This window comes from Bacillus rossius, chromosome 1 (assembly GCF_032445375.1).
Source record: "Bacillus rossius redtenbacheri isolate Brsri chromosome 1, Brsri_v3, whole genome shotgun sequence".
Lineage (NCBI taxonomy): Eukaryota > Metazoa > Arthropoda > Insecta > Phasmatodea > Bacillidae > Bacillus > Bacillus rossius.
Window position 1 is genome coordinate 95,293,603 of NC_086330.1, and position 27,381 is coordinate 95,320,983.

Genomic DNA, 27,381 nt, shown 5'->3' on the forward strand with positions numbered 1-27,381 from the left:
AGAGTTATGCCAACATTTTTGAATCCCAGTTTCCTTTTCGAAAAATGAAGGAATTTCCACAATGGCAGGGAAACTAAATCACAAGATATACTCCTACGAGACCAATTCACTTTTGTTTACAATAACCGTAAAATTAATTTTTATTCAACACCAACACATTCCTCTTAAACCTAAAATTATTTTGTCAAAACCTAAAAGTTTAAACTTAGTACTCCTTTCACTGTTATAAAGAATATACGGCTTTGAAGGAAAATACATATTTACTGTATTGGTCTGAAAATAGGCCGACCTTTTTTGCCAGTTTTGTCAACCTTGAAATCTAGTCAGCCTATAATGGGGCACTAGCCAAAATAGTATAACTAAACACATACATTTCAAGGAGAATCACTTATGGCATAAAAATGTTATCACATATACAATTCATTGACCTAAAATTACGTTGTACTTACGTAAATTAGTAATTTTTCCAACTTAGAAATTTAGTAAACACACTTAACCCCAATAACGTATCATATTTTAAGTTAAGTACACAGATGTGGTCACTTGTAGCACACAGCTTTTAAAAGCTCGGTCTGGTTATTTTTGAACTGTATTTAACAGGCTGCGGTAATTTTATTTGCTTGTAAAATGTGGTATTTATAGTAAACAATTAGTAAAAACAGCAATTTTGCCGTAAGGTTATTTACCGTGGTATGCTTTATTTACTCTTCTACCACAGGAGAATCAAAATTGTAGGTTAATGACACCAGTGTTGGCAACTTGTAGTTGCGACACGAATAAACAAATACCGGTACATACCAACAGTAACAAGAACAATAAAACCTATTTGCAATATTGGCTGTTTTATGGTTGATTCATACACGTTTTACATGAAACCATTTTGGTTTTTTTTAAATGTAGCCATTGCCGTATAAAATGTTGGCACCACTACAAAAGAATGTGAAGATAAACGGAAACACTGCTTATATATATTTATATATTTTGGTAACTAAGAATAACACATTTTGTCAGTTCAATAAATACTAACTTAGTTAAAGTGTTACTGTGGTAATATGCTGCTGATAATCATTTTAGTTAGTTAAAATTTATTTTTCTCTGATTTTGAGTGTGCTGTAGAAGGGGTCGGCCTATTTTCGGACCAATACGGTAGCTTAAAATGGATTGCAAATTTTAATTTACAGAACACATAATTGCTTTCTCTGAAATTTCTATATTCAACCCAAAATTACCAGGGTTTTCCTGAAAACTTTCAAATTCCCTGACTTCTGGTTTTCCACATTTTTAAGACTGTAATGTTATTGCAGTAAAATTGGCTACATATATTAAACAAGCCACAATGCTACTACTGACTAATGACAATACAGCAAAACCCCTTATTTGCACTTTTCATGGGGACAAAGTAAAAAAGTGTAAAAAGCGGGAAAGTGTAAATAAAGGAAAAAGTAAGAAATACGTTAAAGTTAATTAAAATACAGTCTCATTCTGCAGCGTTCAGAACAAATACGGGCTACATTACACATACGCATTGCACCACAGTAAAAAAAATTAAAAAAAGGGCCGCAAATTGATGGAAATTTACCGTCAATAGCGTGCCGTGCGTGGAGAAAGGTCATTGAACTCGATCAGCTGTTGTTACGGCGCGGCGTAGCCGCCGGCTGGCTCTCTGTTCTCTGAGTTGCGCATGCGCAGTATAACTCACTCAACGCTCCGCCCAGACTCGTGACCTTCCATCAGCAGCCACCCAATAGATGTGAGATTAGCGGAAAAAATATAAGCTCCACCTCCCGTGTACCAGTTTTGTCCAGTTCTAATACCAATTTATAGTTATACGCACCAGTTTTCTCGCTGCCGTGACTATTACCAAGTTTATGTTCATCTTGATGTCTTGATACCAATAATTAATTATTTACGATCCCCAGAAATAAATTGTTAGTTTAAAAAATATGCGTCAACTGTACAATACTTCCGAAATTATAAAATATGTATAAAACAGTTACCAAGACTCCGCTCATTTTATCTTGTGAAGTTTGTCTCGTACCAGTATTTCGGCTAAGTTGTGACATAAATACAGTATCAGAACTTAACAATCAGCCACGTTTATACATTCGTGAGTTTAAGTTTTTCCCTCGCACATTTTAAATTGTCTCCTGCTATAATTACTCGGACTTTTACACGCATACGCTTAAACTATTACATATTTAGAAATAAAAGCAACTTTTCATGTTATAAAATATGTATATTTTGTGATTTAAAATGTTCATTGCCGACTATAAACGTTACGTTTTTCACGATGTTTATAGGCCTACTAGCTAATCTTATCTACTCTTAAAGTACCCACGGTATTTTCTGGTTGTTTATGGTTGTTACGTGACGTAAATAGCGGGATGGATTCGATTTTTGAGACGTAATTCGCGTGAAAGTATTGTATTGGACTAAATGGGAACTAAACGGGACCTGAAGAATACAGTGCAAATAACTGGAAAACTTAAATAACGGCAATATAAATAAGGGGTTTCGCTGTATTAACAATTTCTTAAACTATACATCAGTGTTTACATTACAACTTTTCAATGTGCAGTCTTCCCCAATCAGTCTAAAATACATGGCATAGATAAGTTTATAAATAAGCACAAGGCTATATGGACTCAGTTAAACATCAGGAACCAACTACAAAAAATGCTTTTCTTGCTATACAGGTACAGTAAAAGTCCGTTATAACGTAAATTTATAACGGCGCCAAAAGTTTATGTTACTATAGCTTTGTTTTGATTAGAAGAGACGAGCTCGACAAGTTCAGTGTTCGTCAACTCCCCGTAACTACACCGTACGCAACGCTTACGATGCAAGTGTGAGACGAGTTATGCTCAATTACGGACTACAGCCGACGTGATTCTAAATAAGTAATGCTCGCAGCGGGGCCCTGTCGCAGTGGGTTAACGACACTTGCTTTCGTCGCAGCGAGGCAAACTATGCTCGCTGTGAGGCCCCACCTTGTGCGGTGTTGCCAAGAGGGCCACATCTTGCGCGTTGTTTCATTTGCCGGACACGTGGAATTGTGCGAAGCTGTTTCTCATTTATTAAGGAAAAATTGTAGATGTTTTCTCATTGTTTTAGAGCAAAATTGCTGGTGTGTAATCTATCGCTATAGCGAAAATGAGCCCAGGCTGCATTCGTTATTTCTGAAATTTTTATCCTACGCAGCATATGCAAAACTGACGGTGCCGATGGCAATTATCGTTATAGCGGACTTTACGTTATAGACCGTATTCGCTACAACGGACTTTCACTGTATTTTCATAAAACATTGCAAATAAAATTGTATACTAACCAGCACATCTGCATAGTTTATTATGATTATTTTCTATATTTATTACTTTTCAAAGTAATTGACAAGTGCAATTGGCACATTCAGACCATGGTCATGCTGGTTAGAGATTTTGTCAACTTATTGAACGTCAATAAAGTTTCAATGGAAATACATAAGGAAAACAGTGCCATGTTATTAAAAACAAGTTGTAATAAGCTGATGTTTAGAAAGAAAAAATACAGATGAGCATTACCGTTAGAAAAAGTCAGTGATGCACCGATTATGCAGCCGGTTAATCGACAACTGCGATTATTGACCCAATGCAGATTAATCGTAATCGGCGATTACCAGGTTAGGTTATAACCGATTGCCGATTATTGTAAAATTTGTTGCTGAAACCCATAAAACTTGAAAGAAAAGAAAATACATTTAAAGTTTAAAACTTAATAAGTTCTTGAATTGAAACTACGAACGGCTGAAATCTCTTAACGAATATGACCGTGGAAGGTAGGGAATTTCAACATCTCGGAGTGTACATAGATACACTCGCCTAATAATATTTGCTTGTTTCGTGAATTGTGCTCGTACATACATAACTGCCCCGTATTACTATTTACAGTATTTACCCCTTTCAATTAATTTACTCACTGTACAATTTATCCTGTTAAGTTAACATCGTGAATGGTATTATTGTCACAATATTTACCATGGCCACAGCCAAATCACACACGTGATTTCTTCGCACAAAATATTTAGTTAAGAAAATAAATGCATTTTTAAAGCTGTCACAATTCACAATATGGCATATGTTAATTATATTAGTAAATGTAAGTCTGAAAAAAAAAATTGGACATGGTATCGTAGAAACGATGCGCCTAACTAATTTTCACTGCGTACCGTATGTCGGCCATGTTTGTTATGTATGATGTGAGGTTGGAACGGACAACATGCACAAATACACAATAGCGCCATCGGTTCACATTCCACTGCCGCTACATAATTCCCTTTCTCAAAGGATTGAGAAAAGTAGGCTCATGTGATGCTAATTAGTAATTAATAAACTGAAATGGTGATTATTTGGCATTTTTTTAAATTTAGTTTTTACTTTTTAGTCATTAACGGGAGTTACAAAAATAAAAAACCAAATTGCAACCATAATGTTTGCACGAGTGATGATCAGAATTGAAGTTGGCAACACTGCAATAGTAAGTCATGAATATTGAATACTGCAGTTTTTTTTTCCGTAGACAATGGCCATTAACGTAAACGCATTGTAGTTTAGCTTTGTATTTTGATTGTTGATCAACATAATGACGTCTTCAAGATCAAAAACTACATATCCTAGTGCAGTAATACATAAAAATCTGATTACAGTATTTCAATAAAAAGGCGTTCAAGTAGGAATATTTAGTAAAAGACTTTGTTTTTTATTTCAACTTTACACAAAAACTGATAATCGTAATCGGTAATTGCAATTATTAGTGTAATAATCGGTAAACGGTTATCGTAATCGGCAAAGTATAATCTGTGCATCACTAGAAAAAGTCTCTGATATAACATTGCATTCAGGACTCACATCTCTTCTTTAAAAATCATTATGGAAATTTAACCCACAAGAAAACTGGAAGAACTGTAATAAAATTGAGTGAACTAAAAATGCAGGAACTTTTTTTTTTTAGCCACAATCCCACATTTCTAAAAATGGCAGTTGGTTTCTCATTCCATGATTACGTCCATATAAATATTGTAATGATTGAAGAAATGAATGTGCGCTAATGAGCCAGACTGACCTCCTCGTGGTAGCGTATGGCCTGCTGGAAGTTGCCCAGTAGGTAGTACGTGTTGCCGAGGTTCCCGCACGCGCGGCCCTGCGCGGCTGTCTCCCCGAGCTCCTGCATGAGCAGCAGGTTCTCCCTGGCAAGCAACACAGCCCCGGCCATCAATCGCGACCACACTGCCGGGTCTGGCCCACTCGCAAAATATTCCACATTCGTGAATCATTTGGTGTTTGATATTTGATTCAACATTTAAAATTGTTTGTGTCTCATACACACACACACACACACACACACACACACACACACATTTGGAGAGATATTATTTGTTACCAATAGATATCATTACACCATGTGGGACTCATCCTAAAAAAATTAATGAAAAAAATGTAACATGTAGGAGATTAAAATAAGAGAAATTTAGAATTTCTTTCTGTAAAATTATTGTTTTCATATTTAACAAATCAGTTATTTTGATTTAAAATTATAAATAATACTCTATTCTACGTGAATAATAAGTTAGTATATAAACAAATTTATTTCCAAACTTTGAATTTTCTGTAGGTCAGTTGTTTTTTCTATTTTTCCTAAATTTTACACCTCTTTGTTATAGTTCCATGTATAGTCCTCTCTTTTTATTTTAATGTATTTTGGGTCAATTTTTTTGGCCTCTTGTTTGGAGTGTGAAATATTTTTTTTAATATGTTAATATTTGATTAGAAAAATATTCAATATTTGTGATATTCAATTAAAATTGTAAAAAAAAAAAAAATTCTATTCGCCTATACTTTAGACCGTACTTTCCAGTCTGGAAGGTGCGAATGCAAACTTACAGCCAAACATCACAATTTTACCATTTCAGTGAAAATCAACGAAATTTTTGAAAACTTTATATTAGTATGATTTTGAGGAAGAGATAGGAACTAAAAGATCCTACATTAGTTTCCACCATTTTTAAGCCATACATTTTTTTTTACCACATAATGTGGAAATTTAGATTCGTTAAGAGAGAAATCACACACTAAAGATTGACAATTTTTAAGTTGCAGTCATTCCTGAATATTTATTTACTACTAAATGCCAATGACTTCACAGGGAAAACCTTTTGTAGCAGTCAGTCACTACTATCTTCAAGCATTCCATTAAACTATAAACCATGCCAGAAGAAGCCAAATTATTAAAATAAACTATAGAAATGTATTACAGTCTGAAATCTGTTAAAACCGAGGTGGTGTATTTCAGTTTCTATCCCTTCCACAAATGCTTAATATTGAGTTTATGATTGAAATTTCTTTTTCAACAAGAATTAGGTACGTCTAGAAAGTAAGCACACACATCCTGACCCTGTGATGTCAGGACCATGCTTGTGTTAAGGTGCAAGCCATGGCACAAGGTGCATGTTATGCTAAAAGGCACGAGGCAACAGGTAGAGATGTTTTCCAGAAATGTATTTTTGGGAAATTTTTCTGGTGATTAAATTTTCTGGTGAGTAAATTTTCTGCAAAACTTGGAAATTTTACACAACTAGTTTTACTACTTAAAAAGAAACACACAAATAAATTTTCGCAATGTTTTTATTAAAAAAAAAAAACTAGTATAAATCATACATTTTGTCTTTATCTATGACTCGATGATTCACTTAGCATTTGAGAGTTGGGTAGGACCCATGCTAACCACTTATCAATTGATAGAAACAAAAATTTGGTTGTTTAATCATTACCTATCAATCTGCAGAAAATATATTATTATATCACATGTATCAACCTACCTTAAATTATGCAAATTGATTTTGGTAATAAAAAAAGGTAAATGTTCAAAAATATATATTTATAATCTTCCAAAATATTGCAACTCGCATCTCAAGCGACAAGACCTCCGAGATCACAGTGGGTTCCTAACCTCCTTGCGCCGACTATTGTTTGTATAAACCATGGTTGCTACAGAAATAGAATCTTAGAATTCCCTGACTTTTCCCTGTTTTCCAGAAATTTAAGAGAAAAATTCCCTGACTTTCTTATGAAGCACATACCATAAATATTAACGTGCATATGATTAAATGTAATGTAAAAATTTCAACATGAGGTAAAATAAAGTTTTTTTATTGTGTTATTTTGACGGCAGAATTGCGAATGTGTTTTTTTCCTTCGACATGGCTGGTGAGAGCTCTTCGGCCCATATTGCTGAGTTGAATACTTTTGTAGCACAAAGTGCAGTACGCAGAATTTACGATTTTAGCAGAGGGTTTGATATGCTGAAACTGTGACTCCTTGAGCCAATTCTCCTTAAAAGTAGTTTTCTTCGACATCTCTAAGCTAAAAAAAAAAAAAGTACATAGCCTACCTATTAATATTTTCAGGTTAGGTTAAAAAATTATTGTTTATGAATTCTTAAAAAAATATAACTACACAAATACAAAAACTATTAAAAATTCACACCTAGCAATATAACGGGCCTACTTAGATAATTACAATAGCAACATTACAACATGCAATACTCTCACATTCTTACAATGTTAATTAACAATTCTGGGGGAAAACATGTTCAGTTATGCATATTTTTTATACACAATGTAAGTGTCATGCAATAGAACTCACGGATTATAACCGTTGAAAAAAAAGTAATTAAAAAAAAATAGTTAGAAAAAGTGCAAAAACATAACCGCACACAAAAGCCACGTGTTTTCGTATCAGCTTGGTAGTTTTCAAAATGAGAATTGGTATTGCTCCTATATCAAAATGCACTTTATTTTCTTATGATCACATCAAAAAGTAACTTCACCTGAAACAACGCCTTTAAATTCACGTAATAAGCTTTGTACTCATCTTATTCCACGTGAAAATAGCCTTCAAAAGATAAACGACGCCATGCCCCTTCTGTAGTTCACTGCATGGAACGGAACAAAACACAAAGTCTCAAAAGCAAATTAAAAAGGATCAAAACACGAACAAATGAAGGTCGGGTTCTCTAGTGAACAAACGAGTGTCTGGATTGGCCAGAAGTTATGGTGGGTGGTTGTAACCGCCTATTGCAACGGACAATCGTAGACCAAGTAAAAAAAAAGTTGCAGTTGCTGTGTGCCTTAAGCAGCAGCCTTTTAGCGGAGTCGTTTGGAAGCGGTATGAGCGCATCAAAACAAAGCTTTGTTTGAATTATAAGCAACTTTAAAATTTCCAGAATTCGTAGAATTTTCCCTGACATTTCCCGGAATTCCCTGACCATTTTAATTTCCCTGACATTTCCCGGTTTTCTAGTCCTGTAGCAACCATGATAAACCCAAGCTGGGAGCAACCGTACAGCAATTACCCATGATGACTGGACGAGGTAACTCACTCGTAGTATTTGACCGCCTCCTGCAGACAGGACCGCACATCCTCCGGGAACTCCCCGGGGTCCTGCTTGCCCACGCGGCCGATGTGCTTCCCCTTCGCATGGTACACGTTCCCCAGGTTGTACAGCGCCCTGCCTTCGCTCAGCTGCACCGGAGAGAACAACAAACAAGTGAGAGAGAGGCTCTTCACATGAGGCCAGACACGGGTTGGACTGGCTACTGTGGCGTCTGATGTCACAGGTAGTCCATGTTCTGTCTCGCACGAGCCGACTGCAGATATCAGGTTCTGCCTGTTCCTCTGTACATCCTCAGTCCTTGTCCATCATCTCCCAAACAACAAGAAGACACACTACACAAGAAATAACTGTTTAACAAGGTATAGTACACAGAAAAGCATTACGTGATCGACCCTTTAAGACTGCTATTGACAAATTAACATCAGAGGATAGATACAAACTATCAGCTTTACGTCACCAAAATGTGATGACTTAGTGGTTGCACCCATCGAGGGCCATCTACTAACCTGATTAATTACAACTCAAAATTAACCAAAACATTTTTTTAATACCTAATAAAATATTATATGAATACATATTTTTTTATTATTCTACCACTTTCTTTTTATTGGAAGTGATAAGGTGGCAAAAAATAATTTTTGCAAAATCATTGAGTTCAAAAAACCAAAATGGCAGGAAGCTTAAAATTACATTATTTCTTCCAACTGTTTCTCTCCCCCCCCCCCCCCCCCCTTACATTTTATTTCTTTAAATATTTATTTACTGAGATTCTATTTTAATTCACATCAGTATTCCCTCGTGCCGTGAGTGGCTGTGCTGACACCTCCGCAGCTTGAAGGCAGCGGGCAGAACTGGGCTGGTGGCTTCGGCGAGACAACTCCACGGGTGAGCGCTAATTAGTTCCAGAGCCAGGGTGACAGGAGGTCGGGGTCACGAGAGAGTAATGGGGTCAAGCGCTCATCACGTACAGCCAGCCGCATCGCGCACTCCCAGGCTCACTTCTCTAGGTTACAGACTAGCACACTCCTCACAATGACCACTCCAACCACCCCTCTGTTTTCAACCAAAGTTTTTTTTGCTCACAATAAACACGATGTTCTATAGTATAACGTAAAATAACACCTAGTACACTAATCACAATTTTCCAAAGTTTACAAAAATTCCTTGGTTGTTAAATACGTATTTAATCTGAGAAAAAAATTCTTTCTGTAGTGAAAGATTTCAAGTTACAGTATTTTCCTGAACCTCTGAATACGCATCCTCATAGATACATTCAAAAAATTTCCAGATGGCTTGCTGAGACTAAAATTGGGAGCCAATAAATCATACTGACTTAAAGTTAATATAACTGACGAATTAATATTTTGCTATTTTTATTAAACATACATACACACAAGTTGCATATTAAAAACAAATTTAAATAAAATGCTAAGTAACAACAAAATGGGTTTCACTGTTTTTAGGGGGGGAGGAGGGGTGTTGTGTTCGGTTAGAAATTATATTGCTTTATTTAAACAAAAATTCTAACTGTATGAAAGTTGAACTTGATATTTTTTTCCTTCCAAATGGATATTGAAACTTAACATAAAAAAATTTATCTAGAGACCTAAAGAATTAAAGAAAAATATATTTAATAATATTAAGGAAAAGGCTACGATAAAATAAAATTATATCAATTTTTTTTATGGAAATAATATACTAAATCCACCCCTCGAAAGTAATGCTCTAATTTTTCTAGGAAGACAAGAGCGCTAATCAAAAACATTTTTCCTAGAGTACATGTTAATTAATTTAACTTGTTTTACAATTAGGTATGTGCGCCAGCTGAATACCATTTGAATGAAGATACTGCTCCTGTTAAAATTAGTTTACAGTAAAAATATATGTATAAATACATTTTAATTACATTTAAATAAAAACTGAATAAAATTTCAAGATTAAACAACTTAAATTAAATAAATTCATGTCTTATATTGTTTTTACATATCAGAGATTGGGCACCATAGCATTCCTAAGTAGGTGCTTACAACATTCTGAGTTACAAAAAATTATATTAATATAGGAGATATATTTCAGTTCTAATAAAAATTTAAAAAAGCATAAACTTAATGTTTCCTATTATTAGAGAGATTATTTAATCTGTTAACATAATTCCTGACACAGTTGTTTACTAATTTAATGTCTGCTATGATTTGTCACTAGTGCATCCTAGTAGGCGCAAGGTAAACTATCCCTCAAAGCTTCTGGCTTTTCTTTCCAGAGCTGCTGCTGACATGCGGGATAGCATAAAATAAACATTGGTTGAACACACGGGCGTCGTCGGAAATAAATATGCAATGAAGGAAGCGAATTGCTATTAGGGAAAGAGCAAAATACTGTGTGTCAATTCATCACATTATTAATTTGTTTCATTGTATTCAATGCTACACAAGTGACATTGCCATTGTGTGTGCACAGAAATAAAAATTCACAAAAAAGGAAACAGGGCTACTTCGAATCTATGACCGCACTACTTAAAATCATAATGTAATTTATTGGCGTCATTACTTCAAATCATGGCAAAATTTAGTGGTGTTGTTACTTCAAAAAAGAGCTAATTGAACAGCGTTAATTCGAGGGGCGGGTTTAATCTAAATGTTGTGTTATTACAGTTATATATTATTTTATTGTTTATATATTGGAAGGATAAATCTTAGCTTAGTTTTTACACTTTCCTTAGACCAATATGTTTTAATACAACAGTACTATTTTATTCCTATGGAAAAATATGTTTACATTTGGTAATTTTTAAAAGAAGAGTTCTAGGTAGACCATTAGATTCTTTGAAGCAAACATTCAAGATATTTTAATTACACAATAAATGTGATAAGAAATAAATTGTTTTTGACAGTGTCTTGTATCTAGATATGTTCAAATATACACAGAGTATAATATCACATCAAACTGTACTTCACTACTAAGCGATTCTCACTTTGAAGTGAGACTTTTCCAAAAGCCTATAAAAAGTTCTACATTCAATAAAAGTTCAGCAATGTTGGAAGAGTGTTCATGCTCTTAGTAACAAAAAAAAACTCTAAGAAGGTAATTTAAGGCATTATCAAAAACACATAATTTTAAGTAAAACATAATAATCTCAAATGTAAAAGGTTGCAGTCTCTTTGAAGATAAAAAAAAATCACACATCAAAATGTTTTAGCAACTGATATACACCTTTTTATAAAAATAAGTTCCACAACAGTGAACGAAGAAAATACCTACGTACTTATTTGAATCTCTATTGGTAGTAATTAAATTTTACATATTGTTAATTTTAGAGTTTCACATAACTGATGTTTGTTTCTGGCAACAGTCTTTCCTAATGTAAAGTAAACCTTGAAGATATGGCACTTTGCGAAACTCTCTCTAGATATGCAGCAATGCCTGTTTCCAAATGGGCCTTCTTTTGTTTTGTGTCTCGTACTTTGGCAACAAGCTACAGTTTTTCTCTCTACGTCAATGGTTAATCTTAAGGACAGTGATAGAGGATGAAGGGCTGTGGTGGCTCTCACCTTGTCCTTGAGCTCACGCGCCAGCTCCAAGTGGCGTTTGCAGCAGATCATGGCCTCGTCGAACTTGCCCATCACCTTCAGCGTGTTGCCCAGGTTGCCGCTCGACTTGGCCTCGCCCAGCTTGTCACCCATCGTCCTGCAAGCCGCGCTCTTGTGTCACGGTCGTGCTCGCCACACACAGGACCCTGGCCTGCCTGACTTCATGACTTTACTCTCAAGTCACTCCAGGCAAGTGCGGGGATGGATGCTGGCTGATCCCTTGCCCAGTTTCCTTGAACCGAGCTACTGAGTTTATCCGTTCTGTAATGACTACAGACAAGATTTAATTTTTTTATTTTAGGCCTTTTTTAGTGTTTAAACAAGAGATTTTGGTGTAGTAGTTTTTTTTTTTTTATGAACTCTGTTTATTCATAAAGATAGCACAGTTTTAAACAAATACAACACTCATTTCACCAAAACAGAGTGATTTTGACTGATAAATGATCCACTTTTACAATATAATGAGCATGGGAAAAATATAAATAAATCAGAAAGTATATGTGCGTTTGAAAAATGTACCCATATCATAATGTAAAAATTAGTTTCTAACAACAGTTGCAATATCAAAAAAGGCTGAATTTTTTCCAACCTATTTAGTAGATACATTTTGGTAATAACTTAATGCTAAATAATTTACATTCATTGAATTTACTATGTTAAAAGGTTAGGTGTTTGTAATCTCAGTTGAGTTTTGTTTGAATATGCTGACTAATTTTGTGATTTTTTTGTTGCATTTCAGTGCTTTATGGTATATTAACTTGCATTTCAATGTTATATGGTGTAATGACACACTTTTCAGTGTTATCTTGGCTTTATCGCAGTTCATCATATAATCTTGTCCCTAATAATAACCTCACTGTCAACGACAAGCTAACCAAAATTAAAAAAAAAAAAAAAAAAAAAAACAACAACAAAATACAACCATTCAAAACTTTATGTTGATAATAAAATAATAATAAAAGACAATAAATATATCTTGCATAATCAATTCAAACTATCGCTGTTCCTCAACATAATCTTCACCTATATTTAAGCAATTATGCCCTCATTTTATCACTGCCCCCATACCAGCTGCAAACAATTATTTGTGTTACTGTTCCAGCCACATTAGAAAACATTGCTATTCTATAATACGATTACCGAGCTAAATGACTCATGCGATCGAATTCTACCTAGTCAATATGAAACGAATATCATAAGGCTGTATGATGCTGCTATCTATTAACATTCTTGCACAGTACGTATGAATACTTTAAGATAAATCATGACTTAATGACTTTCCCTCATATGCAAAATAGCACTTTTTATGCTGCCAAATTGAAGCGGAAACTCACGCAACATGATAATTTTTTGTCATTCCAAAAATTTAAGGGCTATTTTTAATAAATTAAACACTATAGTTCTCTTGCATTTGTTCTATTACAAATAGTTTGAACAGATATTTACTACGTGTTCTATAAAATGTAAAAAGTCGCGCAATTGTTTGTAATTGTTACTACTTGCATGGCTTTTTTTACATAAATTATATCAAACTTAGTGAATATCTGATCAAAATGCTTGTGGCAGAAAAACAAAAGCATGAGACGTATGGTTTTCAAATTTACAGAAACAGCCCTTAACTAAGCTATGACGAGGAAGTGCAGCAGGCGCACCTGGCCAGGGTGAGATCCAGCTTGTGGTACTGCAGGGCCTGGGCGTAGTCGCCCAGGTAGAAGTAGGCGTTCCCCAGCTGGCTGTAGATGGCGCTGAGCGTGCGGAGGTCGTCCGTGCCCGCCTGGATGGCTGCCTGGAAGAAGGCGACGCCCGCGCGGCAGTCCCCGGCCTTGCAGAGCCGCTCCCCTTCCAGCGCCAGCTCCAGGCACATGCTGGCCCCGTCCCCCGCCCCCTGCGCCACACGCATTCAGACACTCTCTCCACCTATTTATTTAGGATGTCCATACAAATATGGCTTTCCCCTGGTTTTACATGAACAAAATTACAAATTTCCCTGAATAGTATTTTCAAATAGTTCACCTGTTTTGCAATTTCCTGAAAGAGATAAAGAAAATCCAGCTTCAACCATCCCCAGAACAGGCCTAGTTCACACAGAATCTTGCATATGCCAATTTATAGTATGAATTATCATGCCCTGAAGCACCATGCGAAAAAAAAAAAAATGCTTTCACAGTTTGGGTGATGGCAGACTGGAGCAAAACATTTTCCCCTCAACTTACTATTACTGGAAAATTTCCATGGCTTTTCCAATATTTCAATTCAAGCAAATTCCCTGACTTTCCCTGACAAACTCCAACTTCCCTGACTTTATCCTGATTATCTCTGAATTTCCAGAATACGAACACACTGTTATTACTATTCATTTAACCTCTTAGATCACATTCAGGACCTATCCGTCTTCTCTTCCCCTAGGTCTTACGGTAAAGGCTCTTTAACCCAGCGCATTCTGGATCACAGCCATGCCTGATTAGCAATTCTGCAGGATTATCCAGTGTCAATAGTTTTAATGGGAATACAGAAGAAAAATTAACTTAAGGTCAATGATATTAGAAGAAAAAAAACGTTGTCAATAAACAGTCTATGGCATATACTGTATGCACATTGTTGTAATATTGTGTGAACAAGATACAAAAACCAGCTAGAAAAATGGGAATACGCTGGAAAAATTTTGAACTTGAGATGCTCAATCGGCGCCCAATCACAGAATAAGCTGAATAGAAGAATGCTGGATGAAAGAGTGCATTGCTTTGTTTACAGGTCAATTATTTTACAAAGATATCTATAAATACACTGTGAAAAAAATTTCAAGACTGTTTTAAGACCTTTTAATGAAATTTTATTATAACCTATCAGCTAAATTATTGTATTTTTAATAGTTTCCATTATTTAATTAGGGTTGAACCATTACATATTTAGATGTAACTTGTTACAATTATAATTACTGTTGTAAAAAGTAATAACCTGAAAAGGGAATAACCTGAAAAATTACTGTGCTTCAAAAGTAATACATTACAGCTCCAATTACTTTTAAGATTAATTTTTACGAGACAATTCCATATTTAAAAAGTTTCACAAAATAATGTAGGAATATTTAATTTGTTTTTTAAATTTATTATATCTTTATTATAAAATGATTAGAAAACTGCTAGAACTAAACTATCTTTCAGCAGCCGTGCTGTATTTGTAAACATGCTTTTTACTATAGGTTGGGAATAGAACACAGACATACTACAATCTTTGTTTACAAGATAAGTGGATAGCTCAGAATCTGCAGACGATATCTAGTTTTCACTTTTTCAAAATGTTACTGCTGGATGAATGTTCGTACGGAGTTTAAATTTTAGGTGAAGAACACTGGTATTCAATACAATATGCGCTAAATTGGATACATTGCTTCTAGAGATTATATTTTTGTAGGTGAGATTTGTGGTTACACACAAGTAAAGTTTTCACAAAAATCATTGTGTCACAATCCAGATTTGTAAATATAATGAATATAAATTATAATGCATTACTATAACTAAAATTATTTTAGTGAAAATTATGTAAAGTATTACCTGTAAAATTACTGGTTTACAAATTAAACAGACTACCTATCAGATTACTGTAACAAGAAATTGCTACAAGGAATGCATTACCGCCCAGACCTGTACTTAATACAGTAAACGATGTTCATCCCGCAGATTTTGGCTTGCAACAATGTTGGATTAGCAATTTTAGAGAATTATCAAAGTCAATATACTTTTACCAGGAATGCCAAGGAAAATTTAATATACAGTAAAATGGTTTTTAAAACAAGTAGTAATATGATACTCTATAGACAGACAAAATACAGATGAGCATAACTGTTTAAAAAGGCTCCAATATCATGTGTTCACAATTAAATTCTATTTTTTAAAAAATAATTATGGGAATATAACCACTGTGCTGAAGGAAAAACAGACTATGAGCAAATAAAAAAAGCAGGCAGCGCAGTAATGTGACCTGGTTGCAGAGGTCTACAGTTGGAATACAACCAAAAATATCTGAACAAGCGACTTGATGGGCGCTGGATCACGGAACGTGCTGAACCATGGAGTACCGGAGTACAGACCCTCCACTGTGTCATATTCTGCTCATAAAACGAGACCTATGTCTCCATAGAAGTACAAATGAGTACGTGCAGAGTCTCAACTGAACACATATTTACAACTGTCACTGCGATGTTGGTGTACCTGTTGGACTTGTTCTGCTTTGAAAAAAAATAATGATGCCCTAAATGTCACAAAAACAAATGAAAATACATTTTTGCACACAACAACTTCGCAACATGAATAACTGTGATTTCTATTGTTTTCTGACACACTGAAGATTTTACTGCAGCGTAAATAAATATTTCATAAGAACTGTGCCTGAGGAAAGTATTATTCCAACATAAAAGTACAACCAGTAAAGAATAAACAAAAATGACTGGTTAGTTTCCAAATTTAATTCATTTATATTGATGACAGGCACAGTCTATGTGAATATGTTCCGTGTCATACATGTTTCATGGCCTCTTAACCACTTTTAACTTATAAGTAAAAATTGGCATGATTTTACACATTTTCAGATCACTATATAAGATCAAGGTTTAATACGAATGTAATCAGATAGAAAAAATCTTTCTCTAAAGTAACCTTCTGCACCTTCCTCTTTGCATGCCTGCTAAACATACAAAATGGTAATGAGCTCATGCTGTGAACTCCCGGTTCCACATCAATCATACGATACTGGTTTCAGACAGTAACACTTACTTCGCTTGCCTGAGATACATGCCAAAATGTTGTCGTGCTCAAATTAATTATATCAGTATCTTTCTGTTAACTGTTTGCCACACAGCCGAACAACGTGCAAGCAGGTGTAGCAATGTCCAGCGACCAGTTTGAATACATCTGATAGGTAGCAAGACAAACATGGAGTATCTGTGTGCACAGATGACAGGCAGCCTGTCACTGATAGCAGTTACAAATGCAAAAAATGTGAACCTAAAATTTTGTTATTCTAGTAGATAATATGGATGTAGCTAGCTGTTGGGAAATAAGTGGACTTTGACTTTCGCTCTTCCTTCGTTGTGACTGCCACATAATGCTTCTTGACGAAGTAGTGAAATATAAAACAATAACTTCACCAACTGTGTGATTAAGTTTATTAAAATTAAAAATAATGTATTTCCCTACATGAGGAAAACAGGGCAATACCAACAAGCACATCATTTTATATTAAAAAAAAAAAAGAGAGAGAGAGAGAGAGAGAGAAAGGTAGTGACTTCCTTAACCAATGCACAGGCAGCATCATAAAGATAGAGATATAGGTACATAGGAATCTACATATAAAAACAACTGAGCAGAACTTAGCTCTATCCGCCAGCTCTATCCAGCCGACCGGGACAGTGAGCTAGGAACAACAACTGCCTAAGTCATTCCACGCAAATACAGCAATTTCCAACCAAATTTTAATATTTTTACAAGAGAATGAGCATTCATAACATTAAAGCAGGTACATGGTGACCTACATACATATGTTTACTATCAAATGAACCATCGTACAGCTTGTCCCAGGAGCCCTGAAGTTCTCCCATGTGTAGTTTTCATGGAGTATATCACAAAAAAAATTTTTTTTTCGGACACTTTGGCCGTTGGTACTGATAGAGGTGATAGATAGGTACCTTCCTACCATTTTAGACTATCAAATAAAAAATAATTTAGCGAGCAAACTATTGTACAGGTTGTCCCAGGTCCTCTCAAACCCTCCAATGTATGGTTTTCATAGAGTATATTGATATAGTCTATACCTGTAGGTAGGTACCTATCTATCAGCTCTATCAGTACCAACGGCCAAGTGTCCGAAAAAAAATAATGTTTGTGATATACTCCATGAAAACCACACATTGGAGGACTTCAGGGCTCCTGTGACAACCTGTACGATAGTTTTCTAGGTAATTTATTTTTATTTGATAGTCTATACCTATATGAAGGTACCTATCTATCAGCTCTATCGGTACCAACGGCCAAAATGTCTGGAAAAAAAATAATGTTTGTGATATACTCCATGAAAAACACACATTGGAGGAATTCAGGGCTCCTGGGACAAGCTGTACAATGGTTAACACTCTAAATTTAATTTTTTTTATAGTAAACATATGTATGTAGGTCACCATGTAACTGCTCTAACGTTATAATGCTCTTTCTCTTGTAAAAATATTAAAACTTGGTTGGAAATTTTGAATTTGCGTGGAATGACTTAGGTTGTTGTTGTCGTCCCAAGCTCACTGTCCCGGTCAGCCGGATAGAGCCGGCGGATAGTCAGTTGTGCTCAGTTAAAAACAGCTTTGTACTGAGATTTAATGTATTCACTATATGAGCCTTTTGACAGGTACAGTAACAAAATTAACAATTTTGTTAACAAAATCTTCAGAGACATCCATTCTACTGAGGGTGCAAGAGGCATGACACCCCAAGGGGTACGCCAAGCAATCAGGTTCCCTTTGTTGCACACCACGTGGCACGAGACACTTTATTTTGTTCTCTTCCATAATATTATACAATTCTACATTTTGTTTTTTTACAATTCTGTGTCACTCTTGTCTTCAAGGCACAAGCAGAGTGAGCCAAGTGGGCACATCTTTTTACCTGTTTATGCTGTTTTAGCTAGACTACATTAGCAATCGTAGTTTAAAATGTTTACAACGAACGAGAGAATGAAGCAGATATGTGACAGTGAATAACACATCAGGGTATTAAACAAAATTTACTATTTGACAATAAATAACCAGTGTTGCCAACTTCCAAATAAAAAAAAATGTAATGCATCATAAGGAAATAACTACAAAATGAATATTCAAAGATAATAAAAATATTTTCCATATTTTTAAACAACTTAACCGGGGCTGGTTGTAACAGGGGCAGGTTGTAACATGACAGTTAGTTCCACAACCAGTCACCAGAGAGTCTTCTCCATTGAGTCACGGGAGCGCCTGTAGTTGCTCTCAGTGTGAATCGCAACATATCGCCGGTCAGACACGCTCGTTAGAAACAAGAAGAGAAAGACTGTTTTTCGACATGTTGAGTAAATATTTCCCGTTTAAAATTCATAATTATTGTAGTTTGTGTTTACATTGTTTAAAAACTCTCTTTAGAGTACATACATATTCTAAACACTGGCTTTGCATATATGTTATTGCCATTTAAATTATATAATTACTACTTTGTCAAAATGTATGAATTCTCTAGTAGTGTCATTTGGGGCAGGTTGTAACAACTCAAATAAGTTGTTACAACCAACCCCGTTGAATGTTACAGCCTGCCCCACCCTTAAGCTTTTGACAGTTAAAAAAAAAAAACCTACTGCACTTGTTGCCCTACACTCTACAGATACTATTTCGAGCAGGATTTATTACCTCTTGCTCGTTATCACCTTGACAGCTACACGTGTCAATTTTGCTTGCCACTGAAACTGAAAGTTGGAGCGATGACATCAGCCGAATGAGGACAGTTGGTTACCTTAACTGTGGCAGTGAATGCTGCAGGCAATTCTATTCCTCCCATGTTCATCTTTCCTAGAGTCAGGTATTACGATCACTTCATCAGAGATGGTCCAACAGGGTGTATAGGTGCTGCAAATAAGTCTGGATGGACAACCGAAGCCGAGTTTTTGATTTTTCTTAAGCATTTTGTCGCTTGTGTTCGTCCCAGCTTAAAGACACCAGTCCTCCTACTTTTAGACAATTATCAGTCACATATATCTCCCGTCTTGTCTAGATTTTGCAAAACAAAATGGCATAGTTATGTTATCGTTCCCACCTCATTGCACTCATAGGCTTCAGCCACTTGATCAAAGTGTCTTTTCACCACTAAAGCTCAAGCAATGGATGCATGGTTAAGAAACAACAAAACCCCAGAGGCAACAGTTAAGCCGATGACAATCTATGATATTCCATCAATCTTAAAAATAGCTTTCCCGCTAGCTACAACTCCGATAAACATCCAACAAGGATTTGAGAAATGTGGAATTTTTCCTTACAATAGACATATTTAATGATACAGATTTTACTCCTTCCTTTGTGACAGACAGACCAAATCCAGATGTAGCACCAAGTTGTTCACATGATATGGCAAGGGAATCTCCTGATTATCAAACTCAAGCATGTCCTAATAATTCACTCGATCCAGAATTGTTTGCCCCGGAAGCAGTCCAGCCACTTCCAAAATCCGCACTGAGGAAAACAAATGATGACAGAAAAACAAGGAAAAGTGCCATTTTGACAGACACTACGGAAAGAAGTGCGCTGGAGTAAGAATATGAGAAACGAAGAAATCGGGTCTTCCTGAAAGGAAAGAATAAATTACCACAAATGTGCAGACGTGTTAAAGCTAAGCCAAAACTTCCTCCAAAACAATGAAATTCATTGCAAAGTGACAGCAGCTCATCAGAGGACGATAGTGAATGTTTTTGTTTAGTGTGTTTAGAACCATTTTCTTCAAGCAAGCCTGGTGAGGAGTGGGTTCGTTGTTTGGACTGCCAATTGTGGTCACACTTTTCTTGTGCGAAAAAATCGAAAAAGTATGTTCGTCACAACTGTCAATCAGATGGAATATTCGAGTAAGCATTAGGTACCTACTATGCATTCGTAAGACTTTTTCGTTCTGCCAAATATGTGAAAACAAGTACATGTTTAATATTTCCTGTATGGTTCACAATAAATTGTAAATAATTCCTGGATTTCAATTTTTAAACAATTTTAAATACTGTTACAACCAACCCCAGGGTCTGTTACAACCAGCCCCAGAGCGGGGCTGGTTGTAACACTTTTCTCTTAAGCGGTTTTCCCCTTGTGTAGCAAAAAATAGCAGAAGGATTGTTTCCAAAATACCTGAGATGGAAGAAGAAGGGCTCTTTCATAATTTGCCCAGTAAATATTTTTCTTAGGTATTATACATGAACACAAAAAAAATTAAATTCAAAAACTGTTACAACCAGCCCCGGTCTCCCCTACTAGTGTTTCACACCTTTTTGGATAATGGCTTCTTAACCTAAAGTTTCTGAGATCTACAAAACACTATATAATTGGTATATGCAATTTTATTACATACTGTTATTATAATATTTTTTCTTAAGAAAACTCAAATATTTATTTTTAAAAAAAATTATTCTACCACCTGGATATAAAGAATATCTTTTATTTGTCAAATCTCACGGTGCACGTACAGAAGCATCATGACACAGAACTGTGGTTGGGATGCCTTGCTCTTGACATTATGAACTTTATGAACTAAGATTAATGAGTGAATCTTAGGGGTCAAAAAGTTAAAACAATGCTAAATATTCCTCCATCACTTACGAGCAATGTGGTGTTTAAAATAAGGAACAATGTGGGAGAACATGTATGCCCAATCTGAATACCATTTAACAGGTGAAAAATATTGTTGTGTTGAAAAATATGTTTGGTGGTTAAATGTTAAAAGTATGAGCTTTTTTTTTTTTGGGGGGGGGGGGAGGGGGGAAGAGATTCCATAAATAGTATTTTTCAGTGCTACTAATATGCCTGATTATCCTGCAAAAGGACGATTTTAAATCATCACTTAATTCTAAGAAGTTCAATAGTGTGCAATGCAATGAAATACATGGAAATGAATGAGTAAAAATTATAAAAAGTTAAAATATATAAATTACAAAAACTTAAATTACGGCAAGACTTGTTGAGTTATTTTTAATAATGGCCAACAATATTTACTGGTTTTTAATTTACGAAACCACACAATTTCCTTCATTTTCAAAGTACTTTGCACAACCATTACATTTTTTAAGAATACTTTATGAATTAAAAAAAAAAAGCACCTTTGCCAAAAATTAAATATTTTAACAATAATAGATCATATTTTAAATGAAGCTAACCAAACTATTGTGAAAAAACAAGTCATCTTGAAAAAACAAATAAAAAAATGCTTCACATTTTTTTTTTGCCTTTTTGAAAAAAACTACATTCCTAACAAAAAAAAATTGACTGCAATGTAAAAAAACATAAAATTAATTACTTTTTATGTCACTCTATACAGTTTTGAATTCTAGTTTATGTTATGATTCCCAAATCTATTTTGGTATATTTTGTGATACCCACATATATTTATCCTTGTGAAAAAAGTTTTGTTTTTGATTATATCATTTTTGTTCCGGGGGCTAAAACTCTCTTTTACCACGGCTTGTCAGTTAAGAATGTATTGTTATTTATGGAACTGTACATCACTAAAATACCTAACATACAATGATTGTCTAGCATAAAAAGTAGTACTAAAAATACCATTTTCAGAATTCCATATTTTTTCACCGTAAAGCTGCTCCATTCAACAACTAACCAAATGTGTTTTTTTTATGTGGATGGCAAGATTAACACATCAAAAAAATTAAAAATTTAATATATATATATATATATATATATATATATATATATATATATATATATATATATCTTTTCAATGTGACATTTATTAAAATCATTCAACAAAAATCCCATTGCGATATTTCAAGTAGTTTACCAGCGTAATTTCCTAGAGAAGCAACAATTTACATTGAAATTTTTTTGTAATATGTACTTACCGAGAAAACACAGTTAAGTAATTTTAATGATGCTAACCTAACTTACTGGCCAAGCCAATTTAAAGTAATTTTAAAGTAGATAACCTAACCAACAGTTCAAATGATTAACTACTTGAAATATCTGTAAATATCTTACGTCCCAGCTTTTCCGCAAAGTAAAAATAACATTATGTAAATACTATTTTGCAACACTAGAGGTGTTCCTGTATTTACCTTAAAAACAGCGTTAATAAATTCCAACTAGTTTCTGAGAAATCACAGTTTTTATCTCACATTTCAATATTTGTGCATTGTCACTGCCGCAGCCATTGTTTACCCGTGTCGGTTTGTGTGCTTGTTTTATGAACTTTATACAAATATTGTGGATGGTTGGTAGAGTTAATATAGAGTCATTCCATATCAAATCAACCAAAGAAAAATTAATTTAGAAACTTCATGTTTCAGATTTATATGATTTTTTGTATTTTGATAATAAGAACTTAATACATTATAAATCCATTTTTTTTTAAATTTATATCTTGAGTAGTTTTTTTGTATTAAATTTTTGAAAAATGCCAAACTAGCCAATTTTAGCAATGTTTTGGATCACTCAAATACTTGTAGGTTTCCAACTAATGGTGCTAGAAGGCTGTTTGACAGCTCATTTTAAAGGTCATTGAATGGGCTTCAATTTGATATGTAACATGACCAACTTCGGGAAAAAAAATAATTTTTATTTGTTTTCAAAATTTTTAATATTGAATTTCTAAAAAACACCATTTTTTTTTTTTTTTTTTTTAAAAAGTATGTTATTCCTACATATATTTATTAGATTTGTGCCAAATTTCAAGATGGAGAATCAATGGGATCATGAGTAAATAAAAATGAGAAGTTTAGTAGATGCTTAAGGGGTCATGGTAGATAAATAAATGCTTTAAGCGTCAGTTGGACGTTATAAGTTTTTGGAAGACAACATTGAAAAACTGCAAAACAACAATCCTACATAATGTTATTTGTCAACTTTATTAGCAGACGTCCCAAAAAGACAATTCTCGAGCGTTGTTTCTTCCGCAGCAATTAAATGTTCGAAATTACCAAGGCAGAAGTTATGTCTTCAAGTAACCTTCAGTTTTTAATTAATTCATTTAGCCCTGGTTTAGATACCATGCTGCCTTAAGAAATAGTTGCAGCAAGGAAGAGTAGCATAATTTTACATCAAATTTTGACTTAGTAAAGTATTCAAATTTTATTGTTATAGACTAAAATTTTTTTACAAATTATGAAAGATGGATAACAAATCTTACCTTACATTCATTCAATGTTCTTTGATTAAACATTTGATCAATATGATAATACAAAGCGCGTGATCTTGCTGAACAGATGTAGCCTAAGTTCAAAGCACATGATCTTGCTAAAAGGATGTAGCTTAAGTTATAACTGACAAAACATATAATTGCTCATGAAAAACTCTGTTTAGTATATATTTAATTATTTACAGTTTTCACTTAGGTTGTGGCATACTTCGTTCAAGCAGGTGTGATGTCTACAATCTCTTCTTTAGTGAGTGTAAAAGTTCTCCCAGTTGCTGTACAAGGTTCAGCCTTTTTAAGAAGATCTTCAGTTCTAATGTCTAGTATATCGGCTCTTGGTGTTGGATAAAAAAAGGAAGCAGCAGGTTCTTTGGGATGTAAAAAACTGACTTTAACTTCATTATTCTCATTATTTTTTGCCAATATACATGCAAGCCACCAAAAGTTATCGTATTTCACAGTAACATGTTTTGTCAGTTATAACTTAGGCTACATCTGTTCAGCAAGATCACGAGCTTTCAAGGGCGCAACAACAAGGGGGGGGGGGCATGGGTATTTTGCCCCCCCTCTAAAACCTTGAAGTGGGGGCAAACGGGGGCAAAGAAAGTGCTGTGTAATCAATTTTTAGATGATAAAACTGCTTAAATAGTACCATTTTCCACCTTGAAATACATAGGTGGGATCGATGATTCTTTATAAAAATATTGCCCCCCCCTTTGGAAATTTAGTTGTTGCGCCCCTGCGTGCTTTGTATTATCATATTGATCAAATGTTTAATCAAAGAACACTGGATAAATGTAAGGTAAGATTTGTTATCCGTATTTATAATTTGTAAAAAAAATTTTAGTCTATAACAATATAATTTGAATACTTTACTAAGTCAAAATTTGATGTAAAATTATGCTACTCTTCCTTGCTGCAACTATTTCTTAAGGCAGCATGGTATCTAAACCAGAGCTAAATGAATTAATTAAAAACTGAAGGTTACTTGAAGACAAAACTTCTGCCTTGGTAATTTCGAACATTTAATTGCTGCGGAAGAAACAACGCTCGAGAATTGTCTTTTTGGGACGTCTGCTAATAAAGTTGACAAATAACATTATGTAGGATTGTTGTTTTGCAGTTTTTCAATGTTGTCTTCCAAAAACCTATAACGTCCAACTGACGCTTAAAGCATTTATTTATCTACCATGACCCCTTAAGTATCTGCTAAACTTATCATTTTTATTTACTTATGATCCCATTGATTCTCCATCTTGAAATTTCGCACAAATCTAACCAATATATGTAGGGATAACATACTTTTTTTTAAAAAAAATCTAAAATGGTGTTTTTTAGAAATTCAATATTAAACATTTTGAAAACAAATAAATATTATTTTTTTTCCCGAAGTTGGTCATGTTACATATCAAATTGAAGCCCATTCAATGACCTTTAAAATGAGCTGTCAAACTGCTTTCTAGCACCATTAGTTGGAAACCTACAAGTATTTGAGTGATCCAAAACATTGCTAAAATTGGCTATTTTTGCAATTTTCAAAAATTTATACAAAAAAAAACTACTCAAAATTTTTTTTTAAAAAAAATAGTTTTATAATGTATTTAGTTGATATTACCAATATACAAAAAAACGTGAAAATCTAAGGTGTAGAGGTTAAAGCCTCTGGTTGATTTCATATGGAATGACCCTATAGCTATATTTAAAAAAATTATAAAATATTTCTTATGGTTGCTTAGAAATTACCATTTTAAGATGTAGCTATCCTGACCTAACCAACCGCTCACATGATTATAAAGAATTTTTTATGTAGCTAATAGAGTCAACCAACCATCCACAATATTTTAAAGAATATTTAACACCGCTAACCTTGAGTAACTTTTTTTGCAGTTTTTCTTATGTGACTATACTAACGCAACCAACCGGCCAAAATATTTTTAAGTATTTTTTACATAGCCAACGTAACCTATGAATCACGGTAATTATCGGAAAGAAAACATGGTTCTTACAGACTATACACGTCCCTTAATAATATAATAACAAGAAGTTTCACTTCCATCGCGCATGGACTCCACGCTGTTTTAACAGCAGCTACTCTAGAAAATCACCTTAATCCGCAGTTTAGTGTTTCAACAGTTAGTAAGGTTAACTAAATGCAAAATACTATAAAAAAAAAGGGTGAATTTTTGGGTAGGTTATTTTAGTGACATCAAAAATACTAGGCCTACTCAGTTTTGTGCTACATTCAAAAAACATTAGCTTAAAAAACCTTTTATGATCAATTTTATTGCTCCAATGTGCCATTTATATAAAAAAAATTGCTCATTTTCGTATTATCTTATTTTACGGATGTGCCTCTCTCGGAATTAATTACAATGAGCACGCACGTGTCCAAAAGCTCACAACATAATTTTGTTATCCTTAGGTGTAATCATACTGCATTTGTATACTTTGTTTTCGATCGTGCAAGTTCATTAATAGCATATCTAATATTATATAATGGACATTGTTTTTATTATGATCACAACCAGCCCTGATGAAAAGTGAAAGGCTATCCGAAGTTATAACATAACCCTTATTATTTGTGAAAAGTATTTCCGAATTGACTACACATGACACTACCAAGTTATCAACTAAACAACAGCCTTATTTCAAAGGTTTCTATAATTAAAATCCGGAATTTGCTCAAAATTTCATTAAAATCAGATGCCACTCCCGTCACTTCCGAAAATGAGAATTGTTTTTTACCTTAACAAACTACTGATTTAAACACTCATTATTTTAGTCTTATGATCACTTACTTGGTTGTCACACGCCAAATTTTCAGCACTTGCACTTACAGACATCGTGCGCAGTTTTTAGGACTTGTACAAGTATTTAATTCAAAAATTAAACATTTCCTTCCTGTCAACTAAAAGCCCACCTCTCCCACGAACTCGTAATCATGTAAACAATACGCATGCATTAACCAAAGACTACGGTAACAAAAACGTACACCTTTACTTTGGTATTCAAATGGTTTTTTTTGTAAGTTCTGAGTAGTCAATTTCAAATTTTCCTCGAGACACTTGCGGTCACTGCACTCGTATCCCAACCGTGACTGATGAAGGCCATATCACACTGTCAAATATTTTTCTCCTTAATATATTTGACAATAGAATTGGAAGGGCAGAACTGGACGGAACTTGGATTCCAATTTCCATTTTGATTGTTTTTTGCATCCAAAAAAAATATGCGAAATAAAGTATGGAAACTCAAGTCATTTAACTTGTCAAACAACATGGCTGCGCTATTGACGTTTTCGTGATATCATGAACCTCCAACTTTATATGACACAAAATACTGGAAGGTGTTGAAGCAAAAATTTAATAGTGTGACAGGACATTGAAAGCATTGCAGGTGACAGCAAATATTTGGAGTGAAATTTCAAGTATCTCACTAGTCAGTTTGGTTATGATATTATTTTAAAAATTAAT

General features: G+C 34.3%; 1 protein-coding gene across 2 annotated transcripts in view; it reads right to left on the reverse strand.

Annotated features, from left to right (window-relative positions):
• Nucleotides 1-26,922, reverse strand: part of LOC134540278 (G-protein-signaling modulator 2) — an 86,234-nt gene extending 59,312 nt beyond the window's left edge. For both annotated transcript variants that reach the window (XM_063382947.1, XM_063382939.1), the window contains exons 1-5: nucleotides 26,707-26,922; nucleotides 13,667-13,899; nucleotides 11,976-12,111; nucleotides 8,413-8,555; nucleotides 5,098-5,221 (exon numbers count right to left, since the gene is read on the reverse strand). In XM_063382947.1, coding sequence (XP_063239017.1) covers nucleotides 5,098-5,221; nucleotides 8,413-8,555; nucleotides 11,976-12,111; nucleotides 13,667-13,899; nucleotides 26,707-26,751 — 681 coding nt within the window. In that variant the 5' untranslated portion in view covers nucleotides 26,752-26,922. The remainder of the gene's footprint in view (nucleotides 1-5,097; nucleotides 5,222-8,412; nucleotides 8,556-11,975; nucleotides 12,112-13,666; nucleotides 13,900-26,706) is intronic.
• Nucleotides 26,923-27,381: the final 459 nt, after the last annotated feature.